Source organism: Staurois parvus, unplaced genomic scaffold (assembly GCF_062004578.1).
Source record: "Staurois parvus isolate SC_StPar_1 unplaced genomic scaffold, SC_StPar_1.0 ptg000361l, whole genome shotgun sequence".
In the NCBI taxonomy this organism is placed as follows: domain Eukaryota; kingdom Metazoa; phylum Chordata; class Amphibia; order Anura; family Ranidae; genus Staurois; species Staurois parvus.
In genome coordinates, this window is record NW_028318157.1 from 5780217 (window position 1) to 5801887 (window position 21671).

The 21671-nt window shown below is 39.9% G+C and overlaps 1 protein-coding gene across 1 annotated transcript in view; it reads right to left on the bottom strand.

The window, feature by feature from the left end:
• MAMLD1 (mastermind like domain containing 1) overlaps positions 1–21671 on the bottom strand; it is a 294012-nt gene that overhangs the window by 16938 nt on the left and 255403 nt on the right. The window contains exon 3 of the mRNA XM_089684947.1: positions 346–483. Within this exon, the coding sequence (XP_089541073.1) occupies positions 346–483 (138 nt within the window). The remainder of the gene's footprint in view (positions 1–345; positions 484–21671) is intronic.

Genomic DNA, 21671 nt, shown 5'->3' on the forward strand with positions numbered 1-21671 from the left:
TACCGTATGCTGTAACACAGCGAATGCTAATCAATTAGACCTGTTCTCCTACCAGGGGCTCTAACCTGCTCCTTGGAGACCTTCTCACATATTTTTTGTGCTTTATCAAGTTCCAGTATCCTTTTACCTATCTTGATTACGTATAGCTGAAGACCGATTGGTCAGTATAGCTTACTGAACACCACAACACGTTGTACTGTATTATAACACAGTAATATATTTTTTGCTTACAGTAATAAAATGATACTCTTTCTATACAGCCCTTGGGTTTCCTTTCGAATTCTGTTACACATTTCATAAACAGGTTTCACCAAGGTAGGGAGAAAAGAAAAGATTTGTACAAACCTGCTGCCTCCTCATTATTTGCTCCTTTAGGATTGCATTGCGTATATAGCCATTAGCTGTGAGAGGAGTAGGCCCGGGGCCTGCACTTGGTATGGAGCCTCCTTCTTGCATTCTGGGAACTATTCCAGCATTTGGATCCTGCCAGCAGAAAAGAGAGAAAAAAAGAAAAATAAATCATATGAGAACGATTACTAAATTGAAATCCCACCATATTTTGCAATGTTCTTATTATTTAATGTTCTTTTCAGTCAATTTTCTTCTCCAGATTTGCCTTTTGTATGAAATATTAATTTTAAGAGTTTTTAAGAAATGTAGTGACTGAGAACATTTGGAAATTGTCCCAGTGTGTGTTACAGAAACATCAACTTTCTTTATACTATCGTAATTAATATGATAGCTATAAAATGAAAAACCTTAAAACGTGAAAGGTCATCACCCTCTGGTCTAGCCGCACATTCTCAGTGGGTCTCAACTCTAATCCTAAAAGCCACATGATAATAGTACATTCAATGATGGCTGAATCAATATCACACAATGATAAAAAAGAAAATGACTATGAAAATATACTGTCAAATTACATTAAAGGGATTATTAGCAGCAGAGCACAAAACACTGCTGTACAATAGTCCAGAGAAACCATATCTTTTTCTTAAAAAATTAGGAAAAACCACATTGGCAATATATCTGTTGGAGCCAAAACATCAGAATTACCATTGAGTATACAGATTTGTGTTATACAATGTACAATATAAAGCAAATTTTGGAAAACTATGGGGAGGTTTACTAAAACTGGTTCACTCAGAATCTGGTACAGCTGTGCATGGCAGCCAATCAGGTTCTAACTTCAGCTTGTTCAATTAAGCTTTGGTAATAAAATATGGAAGCTGATTGGTTTCTATGAAGAGGTACATTTACTTGGCACTCTCCAGTTTTTGTAAGCAACCCCCTATGTTTCAAAGTTGTTTTTGATAGCCAGCTTCCTAGGAGTCTTCATAATTAGGTCAGACCGTAAGAAGTTGTCAGATTTAGGATACTCTTCTAGCCTTTCAAAAGATTAACGTGCCTTGATGCAAATGTGTTTTTTCATTAGGAAGGGAATCAAAAGCACAGTAAAAAGGGGGTGGGGGGGTTGGAGAGAAAGGGAGATATTTCAAAAGGTTTTTAGGAAGGATCAAAGATGGGGGGTAATCTCCTGCAGTTTCGACCACCATGTCCCTAGGCATCTCTGGAAGTCTGTTTGGGTTGGTGTGTAAATCTGGCCACCATACATTAGTAGAATTTTGTTAGAACATTTTCATTTTAAGAATGTTTGTTCGATTTCAATTTTTTTTTGTGTGGTCAAATCCATGTTTGTTTTCAACAGCAATGACCAGGCAAAATTTGAGGGAGCGGGTTGAAAATTTTTTATTGAAAAAACAAATTTCTATGGTATCATGTGGGAAAGTCCACACCAAAAATTGAATGAAAAGCAAACGTTTTTGAAGTACTTTCCAACGACATTTGTCATGTCATTGAACTGGTAGGAATGATCATAAGAATGTATGTTTGAAAATCTACCAGTGAATGGCCAGCTTAACTGGCTGAAGCTTTTTTGAAGGAGAACAAGAGAGCAGTTCTGGGAGTCTATGAGTTAAAACCAGAAGAGCCAAGTCTTCCTGAATGCTTATTTTGGTAAAAATACCATAGATTTTGAAGAGACAGAAACTCGGGGGGGGGGGGGGGGGTTATTTGTTTCCAGAATATGAGGATGAATACACTTGCAGCATTAGGAAGGTGGTTGAGAAGAGGCAGTTTTGTAGTGTTTTTTAGGGAGAGGGCACGAATGGAGTAGGGATGCTACAGGGTGCTTCCAACTGAGGACTTAAAGTGGTTGTCCAAAATTAAAAGTCAGCAGCTACAAATCCTGTAGCTGCTGAATTTTAATAATAGGACACTTACAATACCTGTCCATGGATTCAGTGCTGTCCTCACCCATACTAGTTCTTCACGATCTCTCAGGTTCCCGGCACTTGCATCTCAAGTGTGACCACCTGGCTGTGACAGCTTTTCAACTTCACAGCCGGTAGCCTACTGCACATGTGCGACCCAAGATGTGCTTTGTGAATGGTCGCAGAGCGGAAGTGGGAGTGGGTACCTGTCAAAACTAGGTCCCCTCCCAGAAAAAAATAATTACATGCCAAATTAGGGAGAGGAGGAAGAGCTAAAGTGGAACTTCCCCTTCTGGGTGAAGTTCTGCTTTAACTACTTCCCAAAAGATATTGATAAAGGGGCACTTGAATATGCAGCATAGTGTTGACTGAGTGGTCACATTTACAAAATAGAAAGGAAGATGAAAATGCACTTGTGTCCATATTAGGGACAATACAATGTTTACATATTCTTGACAAGCCATAAAAGAGCTTTAAAACAAGCTATCCTTGACCTCTCTAGCAGCAGGTACTGTGAAGTAATTAATTCACACAGACCCTGAAAGAAACATCTGTGTGTTTACATTTCTGGAGATGTAATTCAGACTGTGATATTGTGTGTGGCAAAGAGCTGGAGCTGGAGTCAGCAGATTTCGCCAAAGAGCATGAGTGAATACCTGCAGACTTTGGCGGACTTTGACTTTGGAGGAAGGAAATGTCTTATTTGCATTGCTCTCCACAGGGTATGGGAGCTGGAGCTTTGGTCTCTGGGTAGAATTTACATATATATGAGCTCTGAGTTTATATCAATTAAATAAATTCCAGGTGTCTTAAAACAAAAGTTATTTAAAGTCTTGTTTGTTTTCTTCAGAAAGCAGCCACAGTCAGAGTAGAAAAGCCTGTCCCCTGCCAGGATGCTGTAAAGAAGGACCTTGTCCACTGTGTGAGAGCAGTGGTATTTCTGCATGGGTCTTATACACCCCCTGCTGAATCAGGGCTTGGACTCTCCAATCAGTGGGGAGCATGAGCTTTGCAGGATGAAGCACCTAATTTCTTGATATACAAACATGAGATGGGTAAACTGTTTCTTTCTGCCTCCTAAATCCCATTCCAGGGGTGTTTTGTGTGACTATATGGTCAGTTCATTTGTCTAAGGATACCCAATCACCTGGCATAGATAGGGGTGGTATAAGTAAGCTGGCTCTGCAATACAAACCCAACCCTGATGCCCACTGAAGGTAACCTTTCATTATGTTTTTTTTCCATGTATTCACAGTTGAAATTGCCCAGATTTGTATTTTAAAGAGGAACTATGTTTTTTATACAAATATAAAAGAAATAACTTCATGCAAAATAACTTTTATAAAACTTAGTTTGGATGAATGGCTTGAAAGTATATTTGATTTTGGGGCAGCTATATTTTCTCGTTATATAGGCAGGCTCTGCATCCTGCTTAGTAATGCTGCCAAGTGACTGTGCATTTCTAATCCTGCTGTCTCGCTGCAGGCCTACCAAGACTGTTGACTGGAAAACAATAGACTCTGCAGTCTCTAATGATATGAAACACCCACACTGCTCCAGTTAGAGACACGTGATCACATAACACAGCCTGGTAAAAAATTGGTAAAGCTGCTTTGTACCCTATTGCTGTGGATCAGGCATACATTTTAATGATAAATCCACTTTAAGATTTTTAAATAACAGCCTTCTTCAATATTGTGTCTTTTTTCCCATCTGCTAAATCTAACAGCCTCAGAGCATGCCTGTCAGAGTTACTCGAAAGCTGTATTTGAAAAATCGCTCTTTTATATGTACCTTAGAAAGGCAGAATTCCCCTGCAGGTACTTGGAACTGCTAAAATCACTTCCTTTATTTACCAATATGTCACTAGGTGAATTCAGTCACCCCTCCTGTGTTGTTTAACATGGCACCTTAAAATATAAGTCGCTTAATGCAAACACTGTACCACAGCAGATATCCAGCTGGCTCGCCGCCTCTGTGTCACATAGTATTTATCATTCTCCAGTCACACTTAGGCTTTGAATAATACGGATCGCCTCTAGGGGAATATTTGAGAAAGGACAGATCCAGTTTGTATACTCTACACATGAAAGAGCCTGCGAAGCTGCAACCACCGAGATCCTCACTGCCTTCTAGTTTTTTCCCCTAGACACGGCTTGTTGCGTGTAGACAGCCTGCTTTTTTATTGAAGGAAACAAGTTTAATGTACTAAAAACCATTTTGATGTTTTGCTTATGGCTATTGCATTACAGGTCACACAATGGACGCCGTGGAAGTCAGCGTGCCCACCGCATTGTAATTCTTGATCTGTGCAGGCAGCTGACCACGCTCATCTACAACTGAATCATTTCAATGTGTATTGGTTAACCTCAAGGTTGTAAATTTCAGTGCATATTTTTTATGCCTGTTACCCTCCATTTTGGAACATCCAAAAATATGATTAGTTTGTGTTTATGAACTATGAAACAGAGAGGAATTGGATTCAAATTGATAGAAAAAACATGCTTGGCACTACTTGCATTTCAAAGAGACATATGGTGGTTGATTTAGTAAACTCGGAGAACTCAGAATCTGGTGTAACTGTGCATGGCAGCCAATCAGTTTCCAACTTCAGCTTATTCAGTTAAGCTTTGATAATAAAACTTGGAAGCTGATTGGTTTCTATGCAGAGCTATACCAGATTTTGCACTCTCCAGTTTTAGTAAATTAACCCCAATGTATTCTGCATTAAAAAATTTGCACCACTTTTTCAGAAAATAATCATGTTTTTAAAGGAAACCTATCACAAAACAAGATACCCATATATTGCTTCAATTAGAAACTACCATTTATTTAGGAATTGATTCCCCCTGATGAAGCCACGTGACCCTGTGGCGAAACGCGTAGGGGAGGGGCTCTGACATCACAACGCTGATGTGGAGAAGCGGCAAGTACAAATAGAGGATCTGGGCACAGTTTAATCGCCTGTAATAGCACTTTAATGTGTGAGTGCGCAATTTCTTCTTTAATAAAAGCACCTTAATTTTAAAAGGATAAGGCACTATTGTTACTTCCTTTTCTATGTTATCCCCCATCACCGGGAGGTGGAAGCAGTATACAGTTTTGCCCCATCTATCCACCGAGGCTTGGTGTTGATAGAAAGGAGTGAGGGAGACCCCTGGTGGGAGAAAGTTGGTAACACAAGCCTATCCATTCGAATGTGGAAATAAACACCCAGCATGGAAAATACCATTTAGTCCTGATGGGACAAAAGCGATATTAGCCACTTAGTTTGGCTAATCGGTAAGGTGAGCGTACACCTATTCTTTAGCACTGGGAGTGTTGCACGGCACAATTATTGGCACTGGCACGATTTGCAGCACAAAGTGGACTTTATAATAATTTATGATTGTACACATATATTTATATATTTTTATATTTATGTCTTGCTGCACAGGATATCACACTGTTTGAAGCACAAGTTTTTTCACGTTTATATTATTTTTGAGTTATATGTTTATGATTGATTTAATATATATTGTGATGCGCGACACATTCAGATATAATTTTGATTTACCATTTATTTAGGGGTCATCCCAGTTACAGAGTAGTGACATTAGCTTCACTATTCTGGAAACATTATGTGGATATAATATTACAGAATGCACCTTGCATTTGAAGAACTCAGAAATAGAAATTTGCTTTATAACTGGTTCTCTTTAAGTTGTCTTAATATTCCTAGCTTAATATATAGAGATATTTCGGCTTTGTTCCTCAGTGTAGGCAAAGCTTCTGCTTTGAATGATACAGTTGACAATACAGCCTTAGGTGAGTTAAGCTGTCAGACAGTATTAAAGTGTATGTTTCAATAACTTTGCAAGTCTGTATGAGTTCGTTATTGGTGTGTCACAATGAACAGAAACAGTATCATTTTTCAAAAAGCACTACTATTTAGCCCAGTCAGTGACTTTGTCTAGGCTGAGATGATGTCATCTGTTTGCTGCAGAGAGGAGACAGTGCAGGAGAAAGCAGAAAGCACCCGCTGCGGGTGCACATGCAGTAGTTGCTGGCCATAGAAGATGGTGACAAGGGGCAGGACCAATTGAAATGTATAAATGCCAGCTGTTTGTCTATGCTGTGCTTGCTTGGTAAAAGGGCAGAGCCCCTGAAATGCATTTCAGCCCCTCCCATCCCCGACATCACAGGTTGGAGTTGACCATAGGAAGCCACTGTAGACACAGACAGTGGGTCCCTGCCTTGCCCCTAGAATTTGATTGACAGCAGTGAGAGCCAATGGTTTACCGCTGCTACCTCTCTGTCCTGTGAATGCAGGGAGGGAGGAGAGAGCTGCTAGAAATGAGCACAGCACTGCATAAAGCAAAGACTCTGGTAACTATAAGTGGGGGTTAGGGGGGATACTAATACTGGGACATGCATTAAAGGCAAACCTTTTTTTTAATTTTTGGACAGAGTGGAGTGGGATTAAACACCTGTCAGTTTTTATTACCGTCTGTGTCCCCGTTAAGAAGATTCATCTTCTCTAGTTGTCCTGTTTACCAATATTATTGAAAGTGAAAGTAAAAGAAAATCCCAAATTTTGGGTTGTCCCCAGAAAAGTAATAGAGGGGAAATCTTCCAATAGAGACACAAGTTCTGGTAACCTGGGGGTCCCCAATGATTTCTCTGAATTTACAGGGTTTTCCTCTCACTTTCTGTTTGGCTATGGTGCAAAAAGTGAAGAGAAATCTCTGCAATAGGAGACAGATGGTAAAAAAAATCTGACAGGGGTTATAACCCACCCTTGCTCTATCCAAAACAATAAAAAAAGTTTTGCCTATAGTTTTGTCTACTTTAAGGTAAAAAAAATGTCCTGGCTTTAGAGCCAATTTGAATAAAGCTCCCCATGCTTGCCACCCTTGATCTGTTTGTGCAAGTATCAACTATTTCCACAAAGTCAATTTGATGCTATAGTATCACAGACACCACAATAACATGTCTGCTTTGTTAAAGGTATCTATATTATCTAAAAGTAAAATCTGCAGCAAGTTAGATTTTACTCACAAGCCAATGTCAGCAGAGAATCTTCCTTATGTAGGTAAAGAGGTCACCTCTGACTCCTAAAGAATAAAGTGCTTTCTGCTCAGCTGGTGATTGAAATTTCTTGCTGGATAATAAATCAGATCCACTACTCACAGTCACTGTAGGCTTGCATAGTTGAATCCAAGATCTGTGTATCTACACACTTTCAGTCTAGCCATAATCCCAGTAGCACATCCACTGTCAGGCTCCCTCTTTGGTCATGGACTAAATGTTCTTCAGCTGGAGCTACCACAGACCCAAGGGTATAGGGAAATGCCCAAGTGAATAAAGGGAATAAAAGTTTCAGCATGCTCACATGCTGATTACAATTAAAAGCATTACATCTATAATTCAACCCAGGTTTTCACCAAAAAAGGCCTATTTACAGGATCCCGCGAGGAAGAGCTTTCCAACAAAAAGGCTCTTGCAGTAAGTTCTAACTGGAAGACTTTAGCTACACTGTTTTTAGATACTGTAGTATTAAAGTGACTGCGGTTGTGGAAAATAGTTGATACTTGGCGCAAAAAGTTGGATCTGAAGCAGAGAGTGTTATGTGTGCTTTATGATCAGGATATACTGCATATGATTGTATCTAAGCCATTAACTTGGTTCAGGAATTGATGCTGACCCTTGTTAGTATCTGAACAAAGATGGCCCCAACCTTCTGGACAGAAAAGAAAATAAAGGCATTGTTGAAGGGAGTACTGTGATCTCTGTGAGCGGTAGTACATGCCTTGCTACCTTTACTTTTATTTAGCATGTAATTCACATGAAAAATATGTGTAATATAGATCTGCTTAAAATGGTAGGCAGGATGGAGAGAGGTAACATTTTTCAAGTGTAACATGCTGAACTGTATACTAACTGATCTTTCATTGGAAGGCAATAGTCAAATTGATAACTGGCTTTATTTAGTGAGTTCAACTGCTTCTCATTTTAAAACCTTATCCTGCTCTTCGGTGATACTGGAGTTCTTCCTATTAGTTCTTGAGGATATCATGATTCAACAATCATAGTTCATGTTCAGCACATGTTTAATTCATTTACAATATACAGAAATTTTTGGCACTGGAATTATCAAGTAAACCAAAGCTGGCATGATGACTTCTCTTGACACTATCGAAGCTGATTACCTAAATTATGACATGCATTAAAGGTGAGTAAAAATGTGCAATTTAGGTGAAATACGCATGATTGCTTCAAAAATCCACACACAGCACCTACATAATAAAGGATGCGCTGTTCCCCAAGTCTTAGCCCTTCTGTGATAACAAATTGCTATAGGGAAGGGATGAGGTGCAAGGGGGGGGGGGGGGCAGAATCGCCAAAGCAAGCTAGAGATACATTCTGCATTTTAGCAGTTGGCTGAGCACGACATGAGCACTTTGCTGCAAAGCATGTGTATTGAGCTGTGTTGAGCACTTTTTAGATATCAGTGATAGGGACTGTATGGCACATGCCAAGCACTCCATTTTAGAGCTCATGGGTATTCTTCCTCTCACTAATGAATGAATTGCAGCTTTTATTCTTGAAAGCATGCTAATTGCTACTAATGGAAAAATATTATCTTGGAAACCTCTGTATATGACTTGATACTTTGCAGTGACTGAGCTCTTAGCTTTTTTTCTATTGCTTCCAAGGTATACTTTCTAAAGATGCAGCATGAATGGGTACAAGTCTCCTTAATGTGTTCTGTAATTCTGAACAAAGGAAAAGCATATGTGCAGAGAGGTCTCTCGCCACTAGTGGGAAGTGCGGTATTTCTTAAAGCTATTACCTAGTCATGCTCGAATATACAATGCTGCTGCCAGAGTGAAGCTGGTGTATTCTGTAACATTATCCTTACATTTTGAAAAAGAATAACATAGTTTGTCACTGCACTGCACTGGTAACTGTAATTAAATTACATCTCTTAAACTATCCATCGAACATACTCCTTTCAGTGTAGGTGAAAAATTATTAGCTAGGCCTCAGTGTTCTAAAACTAGTTTCTTGGATTGTCCATCTACAGACAAATTCACTGCATTTCTATACTTGATACTTAAATACAGTTTTGTATTGTGATCAAGTAAACCTGCTACAGATGTAGACAATCCAGACCTGAATCAAGCTGGTTTATGACAGGTATAATTCAAGTACCATGCAGTGCATAAGAAAAACAGTGGTGTGTAAAAAAGTCATTTGAGCTTATTTTTTAATGATTTCTATTCTAGCTCCCCTAATAGGTCCAATTTAATTCCACTGTCAAAGGAAGAGTAAATGTATTATAAACTACTCTATACTGTATAATACTAATTCCTTATCAGCTAGTTAAGGTGGGTCTGTACGTTATAGCGGGCACAATAAACATCCTATACTTTCCTTTCCTGCACTCCACTGCCTATCAATCTGCTATGAGAGCCCCTAGAAACTATCCTGTATGTTTTATCTTCCTAAAAGTAAAAGCATACAGGGTGCTCTGCATTCCCCTCCTCCCCCAGCCTTACATGACAATGATCTGGCACCAAGCACTATATTCTGTGAGATGGGGTCGCCAAGTTTTCCCATACCTAGAATTCACAGGTTTATTTCGATTGTAGTAATGGATCAGGGTGGCGGGAAAGCATGGGTAAGGAAAGTACGACATGCTTGTTCTGTTGGTCATAAATAAATCCCGTTACTGTGCCTACCAAGGGTGTCCCTAGGGTTGGTGTCACCGAGAACAGTAACACTTGGTGTCACCCCTCCGACGATCTCCGCAGGATCGGATCGGCGTATTGCGGACTCCGATCCATTATGCTCAATCCGCAGATTCGATCCATCCTGTGGGGATCATTGGCGTGCTTTAAAACGTAACTTTTCGTGCAGCTCGTGGAGAGATCAGTTAATCCCGCATAGGTTGCAAGCCGATGATCCCTGCAGAATGGATCGGATCTGCAGATTCGGGAGCATAATGGATTGGACTCCGATATCCATTATGCTCAATCCGCAGATCTGATCCATCCTGCCGGGATCGTCATCTTGCTTTAAAACTTACCTTTTTGTGGAGCGGGTCCGGTGTCACCCCGTGCGATAGGTGTCACCCAGTGTGGCGTGCACCCCCGCATCTGCCTAGGAATGTCACTGGTGCCTACTATGGGCAAAGTATAGATTCACTTTAAATTCATCTAGATTACAATTTGATTTACATAAAAGAGCAGTTGGAATACTGCTATTAAAAATGTAAAAAAATGGATGAAATATCATTTCAGCATACTTAAGTTTCAGTTTCATACAATAAATATATATATGTACTTAAAACAGAGTTCCACCCAAAAGTTGAGGCTCTGCTTTTACCTGGTTTTGACAGGTACCCACTCCCACTTCCTACTCAGTCCGCCGCGGTGAACTGAGCCTGAAGTTTGGACCATTACAGCCCTCTGGTACACTTCCAAGGTTCCAGAGGACTGCAGCCCATTCACAAATTGCAGCGTCCTTCATGCATGCACCGTAGGAAACCGGCAGTGAAGCCGCAAGGCTTCACAGCCAGTTTCTCTTAGTCAAGATGGTGATGCCAGCACCCGACAGCTGATTGAAGAATTGGCTCAGGGTAAGGACACCGCTGGATGCATGGACATGTATTTGTGGCTGCTGACTTTTATTTTTTTTTTGGGGAGGTGGCAGGGGGCCAGAACTTTACTTTAAAACTGAACAGACAGTCATAGCGCCTTTCACACGGGGTGGAATTTACTCCGATTAGTGATCACAAGGGTGTGCAGGCATCGGTGTGCTAGTGTTCGTGCACCCTAAAGCCTTGAACACATGGGCAGAAAATCAAACACAAAGGCACAGTGGGGGAGATTGCCACACGGTTTCCTCTTGTACCAAATTGTATTGTAACTGTAATGTCTACCTTCATTTTGTAAAGCACTGCACAAACTGCTAGTGCTATATAACTCCTGTATAATAAAAAGAATAATAAAAATATTGTGCGGCTGAAAAAAAAAAACAAAAAAAAAAAAACTTGTGTGTACAAGGATTAGGATATTGTTATTATTCTCATTGCACATGTTCCTGGGTCAGGCTTTGGAGTATCGTGTGCTGTAGCAACATCCTGCAGGAAACCTGAACCATCACAGCCCGCATGTTATGGATCATCAAAGTTGTCCAAAGAAGCTTTTTATATTGAAAAATGATCACATCATAAATAGAAAGGTGCAACGTTTTGGAGCTGTGTAGAACCCATTCATCATCACATGCCTGACAAAGGAATCCTGTGCGGGTCCGAAACGTTGTACATTTTTCTTTGTAACAGGATCATTTTCAATAAAAAAAGCTTCTTTGGGCAAATCTGATGATCTGTGGTGTGCTGGCAAATATGTACATTGCTCTAAAGCTCCAAAATGTCCCTCACCAAAACCCAATCACTACCCCACTGCTGTGGACATTACAAAGCTGAATGATGGTGTCACACTGCCCTACCTCTCTTGACAGAAAATCTGCATCATGGTCTCCTTCCTGCTGAGAAACATCAGCTCAGCAATCAAAAGAATTTTATTTTTCAAGTTGCTTGTAACATTTTTGAAAGTCAGTCTTCCTTCCCAATGCTTGCTTGATGGGGAAAGCAATCTACATTCATCTGAATGCTGAACCAATCTAGCACAGCAGGACAGACACACTGATCGCAGCTATACTAAGAAAAGCGCTGTGTTACATTGCCCCTTTGACATGCTGTTATATTCCAGTCACAAGCTCACAATAACATATGCACTCCTTCAAAAGTACATAGAAAGCTATAAAGTGGGCCAGAAGTAAAGTTTCCTACATCTGTGAGAAGAAAAATATGCCAGTGCAAACATAACCTTTTATTTCCAAGCATGGATGGTTTACAACATCACTATAATGTGCTATACATCTGGGACTACAGTTTTCTTGCTCAGAAATAAAAAGACAAAATCCTGCTTTACTTACACACAGTAAGTATATAAAAACAAAAATACAAAATATTAACCTCCACCTCATAGCACATAACTGATGCATCTGAAAAATTTAAGAATACATTTTTCTTGCATTGAATCAATATAAAGTAGATTTTGTAGTTTATATGGAAATTCCCTCTTTCCCCCTTCTTTTTCCTTTCGTGAAGATCTCTATTTTCACCTGTAGTGCTGCACCTGGTGTTTTGGTACCACTTTAAATTTAGGTTTAGCATGTGGTGTGATGTATAAGATGTGTAAGATGTATAAGAACATTACTACCTATAAGGGTTCCATGCACGTTAAGGATTTCTTTTTGAACACTTTATGGTATCAGTTTGCCAAAACCTTATATTTTAGCCTTTGGAAACAAACCACCTGACAATTTCTTATGTCTTTTGGGAATGTCTGATTTGGGTCAACTCACCTGCTGTGGCCACTATGAGGAGCTCCCATAAGGGAGGGACTGGTAACCTTTTGCCTGGAGGCAAACTCAACCAACTAGTTCTCTCATGGTAGACACAGATGTCTGTGGGTGAAATGAAATGTACAGTGCAAAGTATGCCAGAATGCTTCCATCATTGGTGGGCATGGTAAAAGTGGGCATTTTTAAAGTACATTGTTTATTGAGACAGAACGTCACATGTTACAGCATCAGCTTTCTTTGGGGCTATTGGCATTTGGTGTCATGACATCTCAAAGCCACAAAGGAAATTGTGCTGGAATATATCCCTTTACCAGAGGCTATGATCACATGTCTGAACAAGGTAGCTATAAAATGCCCAGCATGAATCACTCACTGTGGGTGCCATTCTAATTATTATCTGATGACTGAAGTGTCAGGGCCACATACTCAACATATATTATTGATAATGGCCTCCCCTGGCTTCCACTCACCCCAATGGAGTTCATATTTTATTTTATTATGATATGTTCAACAGCACCTGCTGGAACAGTTGACAGAAATTGAACAGAATCATGACAGGTATGTCTCACTGTTGGTGTATCCAAAACATTTAAGAAGTCAGAGGCTAACACAGACTAAACAGACTTTACCTATAAATAAAATATCATTTTTTGTTAGACTGTCCCCTTAATATATTCATCTCATATACCCCTAATATACAGTATAAGTCAAAATTCTGGTATCCGCCAGATTTGAAAACTCAGCGAGGATGACAAGCATCAGGTGGATCTCAGCTACCACTGGTAATCAAAATAGTTAGCCCGGCACTACACTTAAAATATCTTTGTCACTAGACAACAAATACTTCATGCAAATAAATGCCCTAATACATACCTGTCCCCCGCCCCACACCACTGTCCTTCGCTCTGTTGATGAATTACCATTACAGAAGCATCTCATGTATCTGACATACTTTTTAGTGTATACAATGCCTGGTCAACTGCTGCAAACTGTGGTTCCTTTTTTCCTTACATCACTATTGTGTTCTATAATAGAGACCAGGCATCTAACAGTCCTGGAAGTGTCAGATGTGAAAGAATCTTCAACCACTGCAGTTCTGCTAAGTATTATGCTTCTTCTGTGCAGGCAGCACTTAAAAAAAAATTCAGTTCACTTCACATGTTCACACATATTTTAAATACAACATAACCTGTACCAAAAAATGTCTGTAGCTTTAAAATTCCCATTTGCTCAATAACATGAAATAGCCTTCTCTGATGCATACAATATGTAAATTCAACTTTCCCAAGTTTTATGTACAGAATTTCATAGATCTAAATCTTGTCTGCTTTAAGCCTGTGGGCTGAAACCAATTTATTTGGGTTTTGTGGTGATTCATCCTGTATTTCCCCCTTCTTTTAATCCTAATATAAGAACTCTGATAAAAGAAGCCATGATGTAGCCTTAGATTTATCCCATCTTTCCTTTTTCCTTGATATAGAGCTACTTGAAAATAGTATCAAGCTCAGGTTTCTGAGTTTATCTTGAGGGCTGTCAGTTATGGGAGGCTTTGTTTGAAGGCTGTAAGTGATCCATGAGTAGACGCTATTGTGAAGAAGTTCTTTTAAGTTTGTCTTTATTCTGTCCTTGTGGCGTTTGGCACATCCAGCCACACACAACAAAGAGGAAAGTCTTTGATGGGAGCCATGAGAAGATTCTCACACCTGGCAGGGAAAGTTCTAACCACTAAACAAAACTGTGCAGTAAGTCAGATATCTACTGCAAAGCCAAGCCAAGAGGAGTGTGGCGTGTGAAATCCCAGTGACCTTGGTTTACTTTTTGCTATTCTAAACACACAATTAACATTTTATAAAAGCTGCTGTCCTCACCAATCACTAAACATAATATTAACTTCATTAAACTATAGACAAGCCGTACCTTATAAAAGACAGCCATGTTTTTATTGCATTGTATACATGTATGTTTAAATTAAACCAAGACCCCAGCCATTAGCTAATGGGCCTTTCTTCTGTCTAAAGTGTGATTATATGCTCATATAGGAGACGTACTGGCAGGGCCGGATCTAGCCTATCTGATCTGGGGGTGCAGTAAAAAAAATCACAACAATTATGTGAGTACGTATGAGCCACTGACAGTCTGTCACACAGGGGGTTATTTACTAAAAATGGCAAGTGCAAAATCTGGTGCAGCTCTGCATAGAAACCAATCAGCTTCCAGGTTATATTGCCAAAGCTTAATTGAACAATCTGAAGTTAGAAGCTGATTGGCTATCATGTACAACTGCACCAGATTCTGAGTGCTCCTGTTTTAGTAAATCTCCCCCACAGTGTCATGACTTGGGAAACACTATGATGTATTAGATTATCATTAGATTACAATGATTAAACAAAACCTGTGCCCCCTTATATCATATGTCCTATCAGAGTCCCCCTTTACATCAGAAGTCCTCATCAGAGTCCCCCTTTACAACAGGTTCCCATCAGAGTGCCCCCTTACATCAGATGTCCCCATAAAAGTGCCCTCTCACATCCATGTCCCCATAAAAGTGCCCCCTTACATCAGGTGTCCAAATCAGCGTGCCCCTTACATCAACGTCCCAATAGAGACTCTCCTTACATAAATTGTCCTAATAAGAGTGTCCCCATACATATGATCAGTTATCCCCATCTGAATGTCCTCTTACATCAGGTGTACTAATCAAAGTATCCCCTTACATGGATTGACACAATCAGAGTGCCCCCTTACATCAATTGTGAATCAATGGATTAGTGGATCTCAGATATCTGGGGGCCCAAATAAAATCTGGGGGGGGCTCAACGCACCCCAGCACCCCCTAGATCCAGCCCTGCATACTGGTCAAGGAAATATTTTGGCCCAAGCTCTGAGGGTGGCTTGGGATCACAGTCTTCATTATGAATTGTGGGAGAAGTTTCTACCTATTAGAATAGTGTTAAAGTTACCTACGTTCTCTCCAAGACCTCCAGCTTCCTTGTCACCTCCTCCCATGCTTGCTTCCAGGTGTTCTCTTAAGCGTCTCCCTTCCTAAAGAACTCCCTACCACCATCTGTCTATCTCCAACTCTATCCACTTTTGGGCGATCCTCAAAAACCCTTCACTTCAGCGAAGACTATCCCGCCTCCATCTAAAAACTGTATTTCCACTTTCTCTATCAGCTCATCCCCCACAGTTATTACCTTTTGTATCACTTGACCCTCCCTTTTACATTTTAAGCTCTTACAAGCAGTGCCCACCGATTCCTCCTGTATTGAATTGTATTGTAACTGTACTGTCTGCCCTCATGTTGTAAAGTGCTGCACAAACTGTTGGCATAATAATAAAGTGTAAAGTACATATATTTCTGAGGAAAGAATCTTTATTTGATGCTTACAAGTTTACAGAAGAGAAAAAAAGTTAAAATTAGATTAAATATTGCATTGTCTACAACCAAGAGCTGTGTCCTATGTGGGATTTCCACAAATATGGGCTTTGCACCCCTGTGTATTGACTTGACTCTAACACATATACAGGTTGATTGCACAAATCCCATAGTTCAACTGTAAAAACACCTTGCAGTCCTCTACAAAAAAGAAAGCTGTACATTTGCAGGCTTGGAAGTAGAAACCGCCGATTCAATCACTTAATTCCATCACTAAATGAAATAAAGGCTTTATAGTGTCTTGTCTGAACATTCCCATCTAGCCTCCATGACCTTGCTAGAACTAGAATCTGTGATGTGAGGCAATATTGCCTCCTCCACAAGTTGATTTAGTGTGTCCTCTGTAAAACATTTTATTCCTCTATTACATCCTGGTAACAATGAAAAGAGTAACTAATATGACGGCTCCTGTGTAGGAAAGGGGTTCAGATTGTCGGGTTAATGGCAAAATGTTTGGTGAATATACAGAAATGACTTTGATAAAACAATATATACATCTAGTATATACAGTATATTCTGTCTCATTCCCTAGACTAATACATATAAAGCAGGGGTATAGTAAAAAGGTTTCAGTGTTTGCAATGCTAGCTGGGCCCCAAGGGAAAAGGGGACCTGAGCTGCAACCCTCTGCTCCAATATTGACTCAGTTGCTCCCTCTTGACTGTCAGCTTGCAGAGCTTAGCACATGAAAATTATGGTGCCACCTAACACTCACATCACTCTCTCTGCACTAAAAGAAAAAGAAAAAAAAACAAAAAAAAAAGACAAACCAAAAAAAAACAGTGTATCACTAAAACAAGGAGTACGCTAGCACAATGCAAGTGGGCAACACGTCAGAAAAAGATTGGGGTCTATATTGTGCTTTCCACACTTCAGTGATGCTACTATGTTTTATTTAGCAAATGGGAGCCCTTAACACCTTGCCCCTGGCCTCCACAACACTTAAACCGTATTCTTCTGCATACTCTTCCTTTTTTTTTTTTTTGCGAGAAGGATGCATGATTTAGTAACAAAATAATGGTAGCAATATGCGAATTTACATAGGACTAATCATAAAACACAAGCAGTTGGTAGTAATCTCTCCCAAAAAGACACATAAAAAGCCAAACAAACTTACATATATCAGGGGCGGACTGACAACTCATGGGGCCCCCAGGCAATTGGGGATCATGGGGCCCGTGTCCTTGCCCAAACTCAAAAAAGCCTATGAAAAAGGTACCAGGGGCATCTCATAGGGCCCCCTACTGACCTCGGGCCCTCAGGCAGTGCCCGAGTATCCAAATGGTCAGTCCGCCCCTGATATCTATATATATCCCATGTGCTATGAGATAAAATAAAGAATCCAATGACATGTCATAATAAATTGAAGTTTACAATTTAAAAAAATAATCAAAGAAAAATCAATGATAATGGTTAATTGAAACAGCAGAAATGACAACAAACCCAAACTTGTTGTCAAATGCTACCAATCAGGTTTAGCTTTCATTTTATAGGAGAATAAAGGATTCTGATTGGTTAATCTAAGCAACTACTCCAGTTTGGAGATCATTCTTTTTTGTCTAGATTTTATAAATCAGCATTGATATGCACCAGTAAATAGATCCTAAATATATTTGCTTTATACTTTAGTACTTTGGTTGCGAATAATAATAATAATAATAAATATATTGTTATTTTTGTTATTAATATTATTATCATTCAAATGTTAGCCAGAGCACACAATATGCGTTTCAAGCTATTTTCCACGGAGTGCTGAACAATACAAAGCAGGTCTGTCCCGCTGGGCATACTGACTTGTTTCTCTGTCGAAATAACCCCAGTAAAATGTTACAGGCAGTCAGTCCCTTGTCCTTGTTGTATTTACAAACTGTATCTGGCCCATTTTTTTCTTTGTGTCATTTCATTATTGCAGAGTTGAGATCACTTGCCATCTGTAGACTCATTTCATCAGCCTCCCTTTTTATCCTTGGAGCAAGGTCATTTGGGACATGCACATAAACTGGAGCTTCTCACAACTGACAATTCTTTATGTCTTCCTGTAAATCTGTTCACTCATTTCAAATCATTTCAAAACCCTTCTTCGGTTTCATTTTTTTGGAAAACACATGTAGAGACACATTAACAAGGAGCACAAGTATTTAGGCAAGGCAGTTGTGGAGCAATTAATGGTGTTTATTTGTAGATAACTGAGGCATTTCAAGTTTTAGCTTAGGAATCTTGTGTAGTTGCATGGGATTGGTTCATTATTAGCTATGGGTCAGGGAACAGGACCCCCTTCTACATTAACATATGCTCTGGAATCCTCTGTATTCCATCAAGCACAACAAAACCTGCAGTCAGTGCACAAAAAATGAGCAGCTGCAAATTATACCGTCACAGAATAAAAGTATGTAAGTACATATGTAACAATATAGAATGCTGGGTGGTCTGACTGGAGAAACTTCCTAATGATAACCACATATGATGAAGTGTTTATGCAATATCATTTTTTTTCTGATCATCTTTTATTTCATTGAATACCTGAAGGTGAACTTCACTATTATTTATTTATTATAGGTGCTTGTATAGCACCATCAATTTACGCAGCACTTTACATATATATATTGCGTATTCACATCAGTCCCTAACCCTCAAGGGGTGTACAATCTAAGGTCCCTAAATTACATTCATACATACACATCCTAGGGGCAATTTATTATCCAATTAACCTTCCAGCATTTCTTTGAAGTGTAGGAGGAAACTGGAGTACCTGGCGGAAACCCACACAGGAGCAGGGAGAACATGCAAATTCCAGGCAGGTGGCGCCGTGGTTGGGATTCAAACCAGCAATCCTAGTACTACCAGGTGGAAGTACTAACCATTTAGCCGCTGTGCTGCCCATTGAATGACCATCATCAATTCATCCAGTTCTGGACAGACCAGTAAGTCCCTGTCTTCAGGTGCTCATTCTTAGGGAAAAGTCATTTGAATGCATCGGATTTTTCTGGCCATGCATAATTTTGACTTAAGATAAAGTCTGGTACACATTTTAGTTTTTTTATTCAATCCAGCACGTTATCATGCTATGTTAGTACAGCGATCTCCCTGCTGTGCTATTGTGTACTGACGGGGACCGCTGCCCCCCTCCCCCTGTGCCAGAACACACCGGTCAAGACTCGCAGCCATTGGCTGCAAGTGCTGATTGGATGCCGATCAGCTGCTGGAATGCTTGTTCAACAGAAGCTGGTCGGGAGATCAGCTTCTCTGGGACAAACAGCTGTACACACAGCCCGAAAGTCAGCCGTTTCTAGTGTAACAGCTGATTTCGGCCGATATTTAGGCCGTGTGTATGGGGCTTAAGGCTGACACTGGGACTGCCAAGTCCGTGAATAACTGGGTGATAAAAACATCCATCAGTGGGGAAAAAAATAATTCGGCAAATCCTTAATGCACAGCTAATAATCATCATCCTATGATTCATCAGTACTTTTATTAGCTAGCTACAGCTAAAACTGTGGATACAGTGGGACAAGTTTAGGACCACTGGTATCCTATTGCTGTATCCATTCCTTGGAAAAGAGTAAAATATAGTAATTAAGATTTCTTTATCCAGCGCTAAAGATTATAACCTTTTTTCCATGATTTAAACCCGTGTACACAATAATACAGTTAAAGAAAATTGTTATTAGATAAATACACGATAATAAGATATTTATTAATTACACAACACAGTTTGTGCAGCACCACCCTTTGAATTTAAAATTAGATATTTACGTAGTTAATGAGGAGAGAGAGGGAGGGCCTTTTGGCCTTTGACAGCTTTGTAATTCAGTTTCCACTTTAAAGCCCAATTCAAGTTACACATTCAGGTAGACATTGGGGGAGATGTACTAAAACCGGTGAACACAGAATCAGGAGCAGCTGTGCATAGTAGCCAAGCATCTTCCAGGTTTTATTGTCAAAGCTGAACTGAACAAGCGCAAGTTAGAACTGATTGGTTACCATGCACAGCTTCACCAGATTCTGAGTGCTCCAGTTTTAGTAAATCTCCCCCTCTGTATTTACATATTCTATGTTTACTGTCCTCTTACATAAGTTGTGCAGGATGTCTCTGTGGAGTCCAACTGGTACTAGTGTTAGGCCTAGTGCACTGTATAATCAGCACTCAGTACCAGAACTGGTCTGACACACTCCTCTCTTCCTCCACAATACAAGTCTGTGCAAGGACACCTGTGCTAAGTGGTAATGGTGTCACTCAGCTATGTCACCATAGTGCATTGAAGTGGAAGGACAGCAAGCAGCTTTTTCACAGACAGAACACATTTCCAAACAAAAATCAGTCACAAATCTTAGCTTGTGAAGATACAGATAATGAGATAAAAAGGTGTGATACATGCATGCAGAACCTAGAGTTGTGTCTCCCTACACTGAACGAGATGCACAGCCCTGTAGCCTAGGATGTTATGGCACTCCCCCGTGACTTTCTTCTCCAAGCTAACAGACTGGTTGGAGACTGCACTGTCCACTGTTAACTATTTCCTTTGAAGACCAGAAGTTCATGGAAACAGCACCAGACGCCAGCAGCATTGAAAGTTGTGAACTACAATTTGCTGAGGTAAGGCTTTTACCAAATCGTTTACTGGGAAATATTTATTTTATTGTGCTCAGTGTGTTAAGCTAAAAAAAAAAAACTCTGAGGGTTTAAAGTGGTTGCAAACTTCAGACATGAACTATGAACAAATCATATCCCTCCATAGTGTGTAGTTGTCTCAATTCAGAGCACTAAGTTCCATTTCTGGCTGCTGCTTTGTTCCTCTGCATGAGTCACCTTTGACAGGTTCTATTGACACCAAAAGAAAAATGGTGACAGGGGAGGGACCTCCAGCTGACTGACAGCCACAGCTCTGTTCCTGTGAGCTGTGTGGAGGGGGGGGGTCTCTTCCCTTCAATCAGCTCTCAGAGCTCTCCTCACTGAACTCTGCAGAATGTAATATCAGCTGTCTGCCCTCTTTTTATGAATTCTCAGAGAAGCTTTATAAGTTCTGAACTTTGAAGGGCTGTGGAGAAGAGAAGACTGCAGAAAGACAGGTACAACATACAGTATATAGAAGGATTTGTTTCATCGCTGTGTATCACCCATGGCCAGTTACTTTAGTGGGTATATATGTGGGTTTACATCCACTTTAATACTACTTTAATCATTTGGTAAACTAATTATCTTAAATCCACGGTTCCAGGATCTTTTATATATCTGGTTATCCAAAATTCACATACATCAAATATTCTGACAAGTCTGTAGCTAGTCCTTAGAGAAAACCAGAAAACCGAGCATCAGAAAAAGTAAGCATGACAAGATAATGAAAAAAAGAATAATTTGACCTTCTACTTAAATAACGGAGCCTTAGACCTGAGTCTGTGTGGTCTTTCTGCAAATTATTATTATACCAAATCTCTTTGTTGTTTTACTCAGGATCAAAATGGCCTCTTAAGCCTAGTACACAAAATCAGAAAATCGTACGAAAAATACAGCTTTCAAAGCGATTGTACGAAAATCCGATTAGTAC